General features: G+C 30.4%; 1 protein-coding gene and 1 long non-coding RNA gene across 2 annotated transcripts; both read right to left on the minus strand.

Annotated features, from left to right (window-relative positions):
* Positions 1 to 2,662: 2,662 nt before the first annotated feature.
* LOC103830007 lies at positions 2,663 to 5,860 on the minus strand. Its single transcript, XR_625642.3, has 2 exons — positions 5,303 to 5,860; positions 2,663 to 5,153 (listed from the first exon to the last, which is right to left on the minus strand). It is a non-coding gene; the product is annotated as an uncharacterized LOC103830007 (long non-coding RNA).
* Positions 5,861 to 8,097: 2,237 nt separating this feature from the next.
* Positions 8,098 to 11,139, minus strand: LOC103830008 (ABC transporter G family member 18). The gene is made up of 3 exons (XM_009105703.3): positions 10,966 to 11,139; positions 9,802 to 10,680; positions 8,098 to 9,653 (listed from the first exon to the last, which is right to left on the minus strand). Exons 2-3 carry the CDS (start codon positions 10,555 to 10,557, stop codon positions 8,286 to 8,288), a joined length of 2,124 nt encoding a protein of 707 aa, XP_009103951.1. The 5' UTR covers positions 10,558 to 10,680; positions 10,966 to 11,139; the 3' UTR covers positions 8,098 to 8,285.
* Between the last annotated feature and the right edge of the window lie 3,807 nt (positions 11,140 to 14,946).

Raw genomic sequence — 14,946 nt, forward strand, 5'->3', positions numbered from 1 at the left:
GGGTGATTGACATATAATCTAATTTTGTTTAAATTATTGTTTTTAAAATTTAAAATTTAATTTGTTATAAAATTGGTTTAAATTATATTTTATGTGAAATGAAAAATAAATAATTTGAATTTTAAAATTTTACTATGTTTTTAAACATGGGATTTTCTTTTATTTTAATATTAATATATTTATAATTATATTTTAAAATAAATTAAAAAATGACATAGTTATCTACAGTCACGATATGACAGGTTTCTCCGCTACCACCCGCAAACGCAGCTTTTGCAGTTGCTAGCGGTTGTTGGCGTTTTGCAACAATCGCTCAAACCCCTTTGAACCGCTCCAAATCTCATAAACTCAAAAGATGGTTTCAGCTAGCGTTTGCGGTTGCGAGCGTTTGCGGTTGCGGACGGTTGCGGGATGATACTTTTTTTCTTTTTTTTAAAACAATATAAATACAAAAATAAAATTATTCAATAAAAAATTAAATTGGAATTATAAAAATACTAAAATATATCTATTGTATTTTAACTAATATTATAAAAAATTTAAATAAAAATATTTTCTATTATTTTAAAAAATTTATACTATAACTTTCTAAATATAATTTTTATATTTATTATAATATTATGATTTTTGATATTTTTATAATTGTATAAAATATAAATATTATTAATTTATTATTTAACTGTTGTTGTATTTGGTAGTTAACCAGTCATAAGTATCCCGCAAACACACCGATTTCTGACCGCATAACCAGTCGTACAAATCTCTTAAACCCGCTAATAATCATAACCACCCGCATCCGCAAACTTCTGTAACCGCAACGCTACGTTTGAACCAGTCATACCCTCAATCTAATAGCTCAATGACCGGAAAATAATTAGATTCAATTAAACATTAATTAAACCTTAGTTCATTACCATTAATTTGTGTGGTGAAAATAATATTTATTAAAGTATAGTATCAATATTACTGTTTCCAAATGACATAATATTTATTTATTGGACTTCATAGTCGACAGTTTGTAATATTGAAAGTAGTGGATCATTATCTTAGAAGTAGGTACAAAATTATTTTATTAGTAACATTCGTATATGACAGAATTGGATCCGAAAATTTTGGAATAAAAGTGGAAGTTACAAAATTGTTTTACCAAGGTGGTTATTTGATATATTTAGATAATCAATTAGATGCAGTTATATTTTAAGTTGGACTCAACTATTATCAACTGGACATGTTTCTAATTTAATAGTATTGATATATATATATATATATGATTTTTTTTTAATGATTTTTAAGTTAAAAGAGGTAAAATTATACGATTGGAAGATAGTGAATATAAAAAAGGTACAATGATAAGAGACATTGTTTGTTTTTTTTGTTGATGATCTTTAACAATATAGGAGATGACCATATGAGTTGTTTTTTATTCAGAAGTTACCAATTTTTTTTTGTCAACATAAAAATGTCGGAAGTTACCAACTATATATAAGAAAACAAAAAAGGTAAATAAAAAATCACTATAGGTTTAAAATTAAATTGAGACAATTGTTTTTATTTAAGGAAATTGATCCAGGTAACCATGAAATAAAGCATAATTATGTATCTAACTAAAATTAAACAATTTCCACTATTGTTAAAATATATACTATATTATCATTACTTTCCGGTTGCTAAATATATAAACTTCGTCTTCTTCAATTACATACCACTATCACTATTTCTTCCAATCCACCATCACTTTTTTTGTGAAAAAAAACAATTTTAATAATTTGGGCCTCTATCACCATATCACGGTAGCTATTGTTATCACTTCTTTTATTTATTAACCAAATTTATAGTGGGCGCTTTCATATTTTTGCCATAACATCATTCAAAACACTACTATCTCTTTGATATCAGCCACCACTTTTTCCACCGTAACCACCACCACTCGTTTGTATCTATAAATTCTTGATTGTACTATGTTACTAGGATAAGACCTGCGCCTTGCGCAGGGTAAGTTTATTTGTATATATTATCGATAATTTATATATTTGATCATTTTATTTATACATATACAATATTTTTTGTTGTTATTATATAATTTATTATAGAATCAATTTTTATTAAAAATTATGGAACAAAACTATAATTAATTTATCATGGGTTGATCGGATTGGACATTAAACAAATTATGACATAAAAACCTTATTTTTTTCATCGAACACATTCTTGAAAAAAAATGAACAGTATTGTTTTCACAGTTGAATTATTTTGACTTTTATCTTCCATATGGTTTTGAAAGCTTTCATATCAACCATCGAATTGATACATGTCATTTTTATGTTTTTAATCGTATACTTAAGAAAAACTTACATTTTTATAATTTAAAGTCGTTTTAAAAAATTCAAAATATAACATATAAGAAAAAGTCTAACATATAAGAAAAATATAACATATAAGGTGTCATCATTTTTCGTATTTTAAAAGTTATTTAAAAAATATATATATAACATATAAGGTTTCTTCATTTTTGTAATTTAAAGTCATTTTAAAAAATCAAAAATATAACATATAAGAAAAAATCTGTTTTTTATTATATGGTTAATGTGATTGCTTTTTAATAATATAAAATAAAACAAAAGTGAAGAAAGATGCAAAAATTGTTATCAAATCTTTATTATTCATAATCATTAATTGTCATATATATGTAAATCATATTAGGTAATTTCGTAGCTTTTATTTAAGGAAAGAATACACACTTCTTATATTTTAGGTTAGTATAATGTTCTCTAGTGGACATTAAACAAATTATGACATAAAAACCTTATTTTTTCCATCGAACATATTCTTGAAAAAAGTGAACAGTATTGTTTCCACAGTTGAACTATTTTTACTTTTATCTTCCATATGGTTTTGAAAGCTTTCAGACCAACCATCGAATTGATACATGTCATTTTAATGTTTTTAATCGTATACTTTAGGAAAACTTACATTTTTGTAATTTAAAGTCATTTTAAAAAAATTCAAAATATAACATATAAGAAAAATATAACATATAAGGTGTCCTCATTTTTGTACTTTAAAGCCGTTTAAAAAAAAATATATAACATATAAAGTTTTCTCATTTTTGTAATTTAAAATCATTTTAAAAAATTCAAAATATAACATATAAGAGAAAATCTATTTATTTTTATTATATGGTTACTGTGATTGTTTAATTTTTTAAATAATATAAAATTAAACAAAAAAGAAGAAAGATGCAAAATTGTTATCAAATCTTTATTAATCATAATCATTTATTGCCTTATATATGTAAATCATATTAGGTAATTCCGTAGCTTTTATTTAAGGAAAGAATATATACTTCTTATATTTTAGGTTAATATAATGTTCTATAGTGTTATATACTTATGGAAAAATGGGACAACTTTAGATTAAACTATAGTTTATATTAGGTGCTCTAGAATTCTTAGAAAATAGATTTAGAAGGCATTTAGATGTGCCACATAAGCAAGGGGTCTTTTTTAATTAATACAAAATTGAGGTTACATCTTTTCAAATGCTTCTCAATTAATATATAGGGGATTTGAATAATATATATTATAGTATTTTGTTTATTAATATTCTATTTTAATAATGTTTCATATACTATGTTCCTTTGCATCTTGATCATGATATATATGTCTCCGTGTGTTTTTTTATAAGCAGTGGAGATGATTTTTGGGTTTGTACTGCATCTCTATGAAATACCAAATAGTAAATGTCTCATTTTTTTCAGGACCTTGTCGATATTGACATATTTCGAGAAGCTAAGAGAGTGATTGACGCCCTTAAACGTAGGGAGGTAGCTAATAAAACACGCTTGAAAAAGTCTAAGAGCATCATTATTGCTGAATCCTTAACAATTGGTCCTAAAACTTTTTATTTTTATTTTTATCCGATTTAAAAAAAAAATTAAAAATGAACCAATCGCGGGCCGCCACGTTTCAGTGGGGCCCGCGAACAGTACATGGACCAAACCAAAATGTCTCTTAGTTAGGGACTTTCTCCTTCGTTCTGGTGTTTTTGTGGGCCCTCTCCTCTTAAGGACCAAACTAAAGACTGCAATAATGTTGCCCTAAGAGCATCTCCAATGGTGTTACTACCATTAGAGTTCTTAGCATTATTAAACTAATTTTTTTTTGAATAGTTAAGGATCCTAATCAAAATTCTTTCTCCAATGGTGTTCTCCAGTTTGGAGTTCTTAGGAATAAAACACAACTCTTGAATTTTCTGATTCTTGACATCCTCAATGTTGAGACTTTGAGAAGGCTAATGAATGCTTAAAGTAGAGAACTTTAGTTATATCAGACATAGACCTAAACTTACCAATAGTATGAACATATAGTGACTGAATGAAAAAGGCTAAGTTGGTGTTAGAAAAGGCTTCATATATATAAGAAAAATTTCGGGAAAGCCACACCCTCTTCATACCAGCAAAGGTTTTCAAATCACCCTAGAAAGTAAAACCAGAGACTCAAATAGTTGAGAGTCTGATATGAAATTTGAAATAACTAACTAAGATGGAGATAAAACAAGTAAGAGTACCTCCACAAATCACACCCACAAAAGAGACAATACTCAACATTCAAAGTATGACATCTCACCTGCAGGATATGGCTTCCTTTTCCTTTGTGCATTTTCATTAACAGGAACAAGCTTCCAGTTTTTTCTCTGGTTCATTATGGTTTTCCTTGCCTATTTGGTAAAATATGTAACAATTTATTTAACTCATTCAACATAAAGATAGAGACTTCCCTATATTCTAAGGTCTTGGAAGCAATTGAACACAATCAGAGTCTGATTCACAAAGCATTGGTTTTTAAGTTTGATGTATAAAGATTATAGAGAGCATCCACATTATAAGACCCATCTTACAAATTGTATGACTATGCACAACACTAAATATCATAACAGAGCAGAGTAATAGGTGACAAGGAAAGCAGAACACATGCGTAGGCAAGAAACAAGTCTACACAATGATTTACATACCTTTCCTTGATGGTTTTTAACGAGGCAGACAAAGTAAACTTAACAAAGTCTGATAAGTGAACCAGTAACATGTCGAGCAGCTTCCATCTGTACGAACGACGAGCGTAGCTACTTCTCTACAGCGAGTGGTAGTGACACGAAACCTAACACGAGAAACTCTTAACATCTCAAGATTGCGAAAAAGGTATTGAGCTTTAAGAGAGAGAGAGAGAGAGAGAGAGAGAGAGAGAGAGAGAGAGAGAGAGAGAGAGAGAGAGAGAGAGAGAGAGAGTGCGAGAAGGTTAAAGCATACCTGATGCAGATGAGGAGAACGATAGGCTATTGGATTTGATTCCACCGTGAGCATAAAAGGCGGAAGATGGTTGACGCGGGTCCGGAGTTAGGCGGAGGCACGGCGGCGAAGCTAACGACTTCACCTTCTCTGTGGTGTTGCGGCGGAGATCTCGAAGATGATGAAGCAGCAGTTCCTTTGTTTCCTTCTTCTTCTCCCATGGCTGCTCCTTCTCTCCATTACAGAATCTGGATTCGTCGTTGTACAAGAAGAAGAGTCAATGCCAAGCTGCCATGTCTATAAGGATTTGATCCTTAAAATCTTTATTTAGGGATCAATCCTTAGGTAACTAAGTGTTTATATTGTTATCAATACTATTAAAATGGAAGGAGACTAAAAAAATCTACCTATAAAAGTTATTTGGACTCTTTCATTTAACTCATTATTTTTTGGTCTTATCTTAAATTTATACTAACAATATGTTACCATATATTTCTCTAACAATAATTTAGTCAATTCTTTTATTTTTTTGAATTTCACTCCTAAGTCCTAATCATTACTATTACTATATTTATCATTTTAATTTTTAATCGTAAAAATATTGAAACTAATGTTTTATATTATCACTTTTATCATATAATATATGATTTAAAGCAAGATAAATTACAAGACATATATGTGTACATTCTAACTTCCTCTTTCGTTTATAATAAAGTAATCATATCATATATAAACTTTCCCACTAAAATCTCATATCATATACTAAACTTTCAACCGTCTATAGTTTGATAATATTTTCATATTTAAAAATGATTTTTCTGAATATTCATGTTACCTTCACAAAAATGAAGAAATTCATTGGTTCTATTAAACTAACCCGACTTCACGATATCAGTATTGATTATTCAAGATTTTGAAAATTATTTGTTTAGATATTATGCTTTTATATACTTTTCACTTAAAACGAATCAATACTATTAAAAGGGAAAGAGTTTTAAAAAATCTAATATAAAAAAATTGCTGGAGTTATGTATAACTATTTATTATTTTTCTGATAATACATTAGTCATTCTAAACATACAATATTTTAAATATTTTTAACAGATCTTAATATTATTTCTTATGATAACTTTACTCAGAAAAATATTTCATCAACTATGTTTTTGTACAATAACGTTAAAAATCTATATCAAAAGGTTGTTGGACCTGATATGGACGTAATGGGTCCACATCTGTTTGGGTATTTAAGATCCTAAAAGAATTCGAAATATATAAAAAATCTGAAAAATATCCGAAACACGAAAAGTATTTGAAACTCCAAACAAATCCCAAAAAAATTCAAATACCTAAAAATTTAAAATCTTATTCAAAATCTGATGCGATGAACTGAAAAATACCCAAAATTTTATCCAAATACCCAATTTTTTTTTAAATTAAAAAAATTTACATGAAATCAAAACTCTAATCGTAAACCAAAAACTTAAAAACAATATCCATAATACCGGAAACATATTCGAAATATCCAAATATACCTAATAAACACATATTTATGATCGGATCTAAGGTAGAACCCGGACTCAAACAAAGAGCTACGGGTCAAAAAAAACTCAATAGGTTATCTTCTCTGCACCTGAACTAAACCTATAATTTTGGGTCGGTTCGGTTTCTTTTTTTGATCCATATATAATTCTCATGTCGAAAAGAAACTTACGTAAAAATGTATATATAAAATCTCAAATAAACTAATTTGTAGATTATATAGCTGTTAAAAATTATGTTTTTCGATATAATAAAACTTTGTATTATAATATAATCCAACAATCCCGCGCTTTCCAAGCGCGGGTCAAAATCTAGTTATATTATTAATCCCCTAGGATTAAGAGCTAAGGATTCCTCTTCATCCCCAGTTGCTGGTGGTCTAAGGTATGTATGCTCATTCTACGTGTAATACCTGCTGATTACCAAAGCCACATGATTCCTTGAGGCAATTTATGTTCTGGTTATAAGAAGTCGACATATGTTTGAGTCTCGCTTAGTGAATTTTTTAGAAGATTGCTTTCTACCATTCTCTTCGTAGCATGAAAAAGAGAAGTTGTGGTCACTGCTAATTATATTTTGGCTTCTTTTCATTCAGAGCAAACTTGAGTTCCAACTAAGGCTCCAAGGATTCATCGAGTTGGTACGAGCTAATCCTTTATGCTCGAAAGCATCTGGCACCATGGGGAGCTACCCTTATGAACGAATTGCAGCTTATTCTGGCCACTTTGGCTTTCAATAGTTATGAACTTGGACCAGTGAACTTTAATATCATTCAGACGTCCGATGCTGCGACAAGTCAATTGCATATCCAGATAAAATTGCAGTCTAGTATATGGTGATATTATTAAGAATTATTAAAAAAGAAAATATGTGTCTGCTATTTCTTACCCTAACAAATCAAACGTTTGGTCATTTATTTGCCACCAAACAGCTTTACGTTATGAATCTTTTATATGAATTAATGAATGCATATATATATATATATATATATATATATATTTTTTTTTTTTTATGTACATATTGAATGTGAACAACATATATTCGTTTTATATATCCATTTAGTGTTTTTATACGAATGCATTTTGAATCCATTTTTACTACATTAAACGCTTAGACTTTCTTTTTTTTATCATCCAAAAATTATCATTAACAACTAAAACTTATACACATGAGTTCAAAAATCAACTGATACATAATATCATCTGAGCCATAAGCCGGAAACACACTGAAGCCAGAACCCGGAAACCCTGAAGAAAGAAAACAACCAATAAAAGAAATAAGGCATAAAACAAAAACAAACTTATATTCCAAGAGAAATACAAAATGTGATAGTTATAAATGTTCCAACTTGATTACAAAAGCTACAACAAGAAGAAGACTTAGGCTTCACTTAAATACGTATATTTAAAGGTAGGTAGATGCATTGAAGGCCACCAGAAGTATGTTTTGAATGTGTAGACTATCTTCACGTCCTCTTATTCTTGCTTCCAAACAACAACGAGAAGTAAAACAATATCCTAAAGAAGAGACCCCAAGCTAACGTAATCCACAAGCAGTCCCATTTGCTCAACTGAGAAATACCTTGCTGCAAAAGTAAGTCAGGTCCTGTTCTCAAGCATGTGGACTCCGTTATGTTTGTTCCCAAAGAGTCACTCATTGTATCTAGGAGCTTAACCTTCATCGCTTCAGGCACTTTCGCCAAAAGCGTACCATCAAATACTTGGACTCCTCTAACAAAACACCGAAATGGGTCATCAAACTCGTTGATCAAGACAGCTTCATAGGGATACTTCAACAATGAAATGTAATGAAACCATATCCAGTAGATAGGTATCCGATCCCGGTTGATGTAGAATCCACCCATCAGTAGACAGTATGAAAGATAGGCAATAGTGATCATGAAACTTATCATGACATTCGGAACCAAACCAGATACGAAGGTGACAAAAGATGATCCAGACCAAAAGCCTGCGTAGATTATGAGGCAGTAAAAGAAGAAGCTCTCTAACCCGCCGCTTAAACCAACTGTCCAGAACGTGGTTGCAGCAAATGCAATGGAGAGAGCGAGTAGCTGAGGCAATGATACAAGAGAGTGAGAGATGACATAAGAAGATGTTCTGTAGGCGTTGCGCGTTGTCTCTCTCAAGAAAATGAACCGCTCTTGTATGAAAGCAGGGACACTGTCTGCACAGACGTAGAACATTGTGGACATGCCGTATGCAACGAAAGACATTCTCTCTTGTGCACCTCTTGGAGTATTGTCAAGCCTCCAATATACAGTAGCTAAGAGAAGACCAGTGACCATGACAGTAGCGATCCGTGTTCCCATGAGCTCAGGTGTACGCATCCAGTTTTTCATGTACCGTTTGGCTAAGATGAACGTCTCGACCAGTGGAGAGTTTGCGTATGAAGATACTGACTCCATCGAAATGGGGTTGGAACTGGTCGAGCCGGAGACTAGTTTGCCTCTTGAAACACTTGCGGTAATGGATTCTTTTAAAGACAAGGCTTGGTAAGGTGTGGTCATTGGCGTGGCTCGAGCTGATTGGTTGTGTTGCCACTTCTCGTTGAACTCTACTAACTCTCTAGCTCCTTCGGTAGATCCTTCGAGCTTTCGAACTAGGTCAAGTGTGAACTCGGTTATGTTCTCTTTCTCCGGAACTGGATGTCCGAAATCCGACAAGAATGTGGGAAGACTTGTCGGAGATCCATTGAACACACTCTTGCCACGAGACAATATGATAAGACGATCAAGCAAGTCTATGACTCGAGCGCTAGGTTGATGTATCGACATAATTACAATACTGCCACTCCTAGCTATACGTCTAAGAACCTGCACCCAGGACCGGAGGGAAAAATAAACATTCGGGCAATTCTCTCAAATAACCATTTTTAAATTTTTGTCACAAAATACGTTAATGTTAACAAAAAAAATTGATAAATTTGGAGGATAAGGCGAATGTTTCATCCGGCTGCTTTACCTGCACCACCATAAACGCGTTGGTGGAGTCCAACCCTGAAGTAGGTTCGTCGAGGAACAAGACAATAGGATCATGGATAATATCGATCCCGATCGAAACACGCCGCCGCTCTCCGCCGGAGACTCCACGGTGTCCTTCATCTCCTATTATCGTATCAGCCGCATTTCTAAGCCCTAACTGGTCGATTAGGGTTTCAACGCGCTCTGTTTTCTTCGACTTGGACAAGCTTCTTGGGAGACGAAACTCGGAAGCGAACATTAGGGTTTCTTTGACGGTGAGCATCGGGAACAAGAGGTCGTCTTGCATCACGTACGCTGATATCACTTTTAGCAGACGAGTTTGTAGAATCTTCTCTCCGTTTAGAGTTACCGTGCCTCTCAAGTTACTCACTCTTCCCGCCAAAGCGTCTATCAAGGTGGACTTCCCAGCTCCGCTTGCTCCGAGAACGGCGAGGATATCGCCGTTGCAAGCTTCGCCGGAAACTCCGTCAAGCAGAGTTTTCACCGGAGCCGGCGACGAGAAGTTAAACCGCCGGCGAACTTTGACGTCGTAGCTGAGATTGTTGAAGGACAAGAGAAATGGCACGGGTCGTAGTTCAGGGGAAGCGAGGTCAAGTATGTGATGAAACGAAGCTTCTTCGCCGGAATGTTTTTTCCGGTCACCGTCATCGAAGTATTTTAGCAGTTCGCCGAGCGTCGGTGACTCGTTGCCGCCGTGGGGGGAGATTTCTTGGGATGTCGCTGAAACACGAGGCATCTTAAAGGCAAATTTAACGGCGCGTGTTTTATTTTTCTTGTGTTGACGTCAGTTAACGGTGTATTAACGGTGTATTCTTGGAGATGAAGCTAACAGTGAAGTATCACTGTACATGTGGAAACCCTGAGAAAACCATAAATGTATATATTCTTATATGGAAATGCTTATGGAATCTGTATTCAGTTTTCTGTAGAAAAATACAAACTAATTAATTAAAATTATGTAAGTTTAAATAAGATATGCGCAAGATGCACACGAAAATCATATAATACGGGATTTTTTTTTTTTATATCGGTGAGTCAAGATTGATAAATTAGTTTATTAAAGTTTTCTAAAGATCATGAGTCATTATAAAGAAGTAGAAATGTAGAACTACTATTTGCTCAATTTAGGAAATTGTAAACTTACTTGTTAAAATCTCAGTAATCTTCTCTCTGGGAGCCAAAACAATACCTGTAGTTCAGATTTTTTTTTTTGGGGGGTATGAACATAGCACTATCTCTCTCTCTTTCCTATTTATAAGAAAAAGAGAGAACTCATTTATTAATTTTATGCAAAAAATTAAATCCAAAATAAATAAAATAAAAAAGAAATGAGAAACATATCTTTTAAATAGTACAGCATGTTTAATGTGGGGGGGGGGGGAGATTCTTACCAGGGGGTTAGCGAAATATAAGAATCCCACCCTAAGAACCTCCATTTACGAGACAATAACATAACGATGTATAAAAGAAAAAAAATAACAATGAGCAAATTGCTATCTTTTGTTGCCATTATGGTCTTAAATTAATATCCCATACATATTAATAGAGAAACATTTAAAATGCTATAATATGTATTAATTAAAAAAATGTCATGTTGAGTCGTCACGTAGTTGGAATGCTAATTTTACTTACGTGACGGCTTGATAATCAATTAAAAATTTTGTTAGTCCAAAATTAAATTGATATAGAAAGTTATATTATATATTATGACCATTATGGACCATTCATTTATCAAATTGAAATTTATTATATATTCTGTTATTAAATAAAACCTACGGAATTACCTAATGTGATTAAAATATATATGACAATTAATGATTTTAAATAATAAAAATTTGCTAACAATCTAATTACTTTCTATCATTTTTTTAATTCTTTATTACTAAAATAAATTACACAATTACATTAATCATATAAGAAAATTTTAGTTTTTTTGTATATGTTGTATTTTTAATGTTTCAAAACGAGTATAAATTACTAAAACTGTTAAAAATCTCACATAAACTTTTGTGATCAATGTTTATTTTTTTCTATAATAAGATACAATTATTATAAAATAACAAGAATAAATAATTTTATTTAATAGGTGTTTGTGTTGATATATATATATCCTTTAAATTAAACTATACATCATATGAAAATACATGCTTATATTTTGATATTTGCATTGAACATATATTGAAAATTTAATATTTAATTTTTTAAATCTTCATTTTTAATGATTATAAATTATTGAAACCACTAAACATTACACATTAGAAACAAATCGTTAAATATGCAAAGAATCATAAAATCATATTAGTAGAAACCTCATTTAATAAATATTCATATTAATAATATACTATATATCTATATTAATATCATTTAAGTTTTGTTTTATATCATATATAATAGACAAGATTGATTGTTTTGATTAAATTAGCTTAAAATTGCGAATAAACAAGAGCAGCCGTTTGATTTATATGCGTACGTCAATTTATTACATAATATTAAATGATTTCTTAGTTATTTAATATATACTAATTATTTTATTATTTCATAATATGCACAAAACATATAAGTAATAAATATAAAATATTTATTCTGCTCAAGGCGTGTATCTTAACCTAAGTATGTATCTCTTTAATGATTTTAAATCTTAAATATTTTCTACATCTTAGGCCAAAACAAAAGAACAAAAGGAGAATAAATTCAAAAATCAATATTTATATCGAGTAATAACCAAAATGAAAAAACAATACAAAAAAGAGAAAAATATTGAAGATAGACATAATTGGCACGTGAACGTAAACTTCTCATAAATGTAATTAGCTTTTAAATTATTAAATCATGATATAACACCGAGCTGACATAGTGTCATTGTAATCAAATAGTAGGCTTGAGATTCTTCGGTCTAAACGTTAGGTTCTTATGCGATAAGTGATTTTTTGACCTAAAATAGTTTTTAAAAATAGGATCAGCTCATCAGTAAACAAATTATGTAATTAACAAAAAAAATTAAAAAAAATTGTTTAAGGGCCAAAAATATTAATTCAATCAAGAATATAAATTTTATTTTTTCATACGATATTTCTTAAATAATTTTCATATAAATTTATCATACGTAAATCGCATGTCTTATCCTAGTTCAGAGTATTTCGTATACACAAAATTTTATTTTAGAATTTCTTTGAGTCGGATTATAGTACTATTTTGTCTTTATAAATCCAATAATTAGATATCGTAATCATATAATTTTTTACTTCTGCTAATTAGGAAGTGATATAGGGTTTTTAAAGCCTGAGTAATGTTTCTAAATTGAATGTAGCCTCGAAAAAAACCATTCATGAAAGATTTCTGTAAATATAATTTAAGTGTGTTGACATGTTAACTATTTATATAGAAATGATTTTTTCTACACAATTTGTTTTTGTTGTATGAATTTTTGTATATATTAAGTATCTAGAATCAAATTCATACGTGAGAACAGAAATTAAAAAAGTATGATATAGCGTAAATTTATATAAAAAATAGATTAGACGAACAAAATTTTATGCGGCGACTCATCAATCATCAACTGATATTTAAAGATAGTATTGGCCAAGAGTTTTTTCAGAATATTAAGTCATAGAGAATTATATCGTTAATGGTAGTTTGTTGCGATCACTCACAGAGCCATGCCTAGTAAACAAATTTTGAAGCTTTGGATCATGGCCAGTGCCAGTTTTACTGGTGTGCGTGCATTTCCACTGGATCCCACACCTTTAATTAATTTTTCTTTGGGTGAATTGGTTTAAAACCCTAAAAAAATGAAAATACTAATGATGTGACTAGTTTGTGTCTATGGAAAAAAGTATAACATTGTGGGATTTAGGGTATTTGGTTAATTAGGGTAAAAGTTTAGTGTATGGGGTGCAATTTCTCTTTTTCTTTTATGTTGTAGTGTCCAAGTCCTTTTTTAAATTACCAAATAGGTTTAAAATTTCAAAAAAATAATAATAATATATACACCATATTTTATTTTTATTTTGTATCTAATAGCACAAGGTCCAAACAACTTTTGAGCCGGGGTCTGCTATGACATCATTTTTATGTAAAATGTAAAGGCATATACATATAAAATATTATGGTTCATCGGTAAAACACTCATTTAATAAGTTTTTCTAACTGAACTAGGTTAAGTACCATTTTCAAGACTTTTTCTGAAGTCATACTTAACTTTATAAACTAATAAATTGCAATTATATTTTATTTTATTTTAAAAACTGAAATATCCTGCTAAAAGCCTTTTCTACATTTTATTGTTTATTTTTAGTAAACTAAGCCTTGTAATAGAAAATATTTGGATCTTATACCTAAATCACTATTAATATTTTGACAATTAATTTCTCTTCATATATTATTTTATTCTAAAAACTTCAAAACTAGAATAAATAATACATATATAAAACTTGTATTGATATATTAATTTCTTATTTTAAAAATAAAACAAAATAAAAAATTTAAAGACGGATAGTCTAGCACATAGTGTCATGAAACAACCGTCTTATATCATTCACATGGACGTGGAACCGCCGATTTGGTTTACAAAGTCAATACGAATCTGTTTAAGTTGATGAAAAAAAACTTGTAAAACTTTTTCAATAAAACTTGTTTCACAAAAAATATTTATTATTATATTATAAAAAATTAAATATTAGTTTATCTGCCTTATGGCATCAAAAGTTGTAAGCATGGCATGACAATGGTGAACTCTTCCACCAAGTGTGTAAAGGTATAACGGTGTATACGTGTATTTTGAAGATAATAGTTTTAGACGAATGAACTAAATCAAGGAATGTTAGTTATCAGATTACGTATTTAGGTTCACTTCTAGTATATCTTAAAAAGGAAACAAAAATTTGTATGGGTAATGGGGCCATGAAGTTATTATGTTTGTGTACTAGTTAGGCTAGTAATTGATTTGTGTGTATAGCTTTTTTGTTTTTAGTGTGTTTTTGTATGGCTGTCTTAACTTTTAAAAGGAAACATAGTAAATGCAGAGCTATAATTGGTGTGGAGAATAATTGGGCCACGGAGTTATATTCATGTGGCTCGGAGGAGACTACGATAAAAAAATCTGACACAGATCACCTCTTCGGGTATA

This window comes from Brassica rapa, chromosome A07 (genome assembly GCF_000309985.2).
Source record: "Brassica rapa cultivar Chiifu-401-42 chromosome A07, CAAS_Brap_v3.01, whole genome shotgun sequence".
Lineage (NCBI taxonomy): Eukaryota > Viridiplantae > Streptophyta > Magnoliopsida > Brassicales > Brassicaceae > Brassica > Brassica rapa.

Bases quoted from the DNA above. Each gene is read 5' to 3' on its own strand.
- LOC103830008 (XM_009105703.3), bottom strand. From the start codon at position 10,557: ATGCCTCGTGTTTCAGCGACATCCCAAGAAATCTCCCCCCACGGCGGC. The intron at 9,654-9,801 runs GTAAAGCAGCCG...TCCTGGGTGCAG, and splicing joins ACGCGTTTATGGTGGTGCAG to GTTCTTAGACGTATAGCTAG.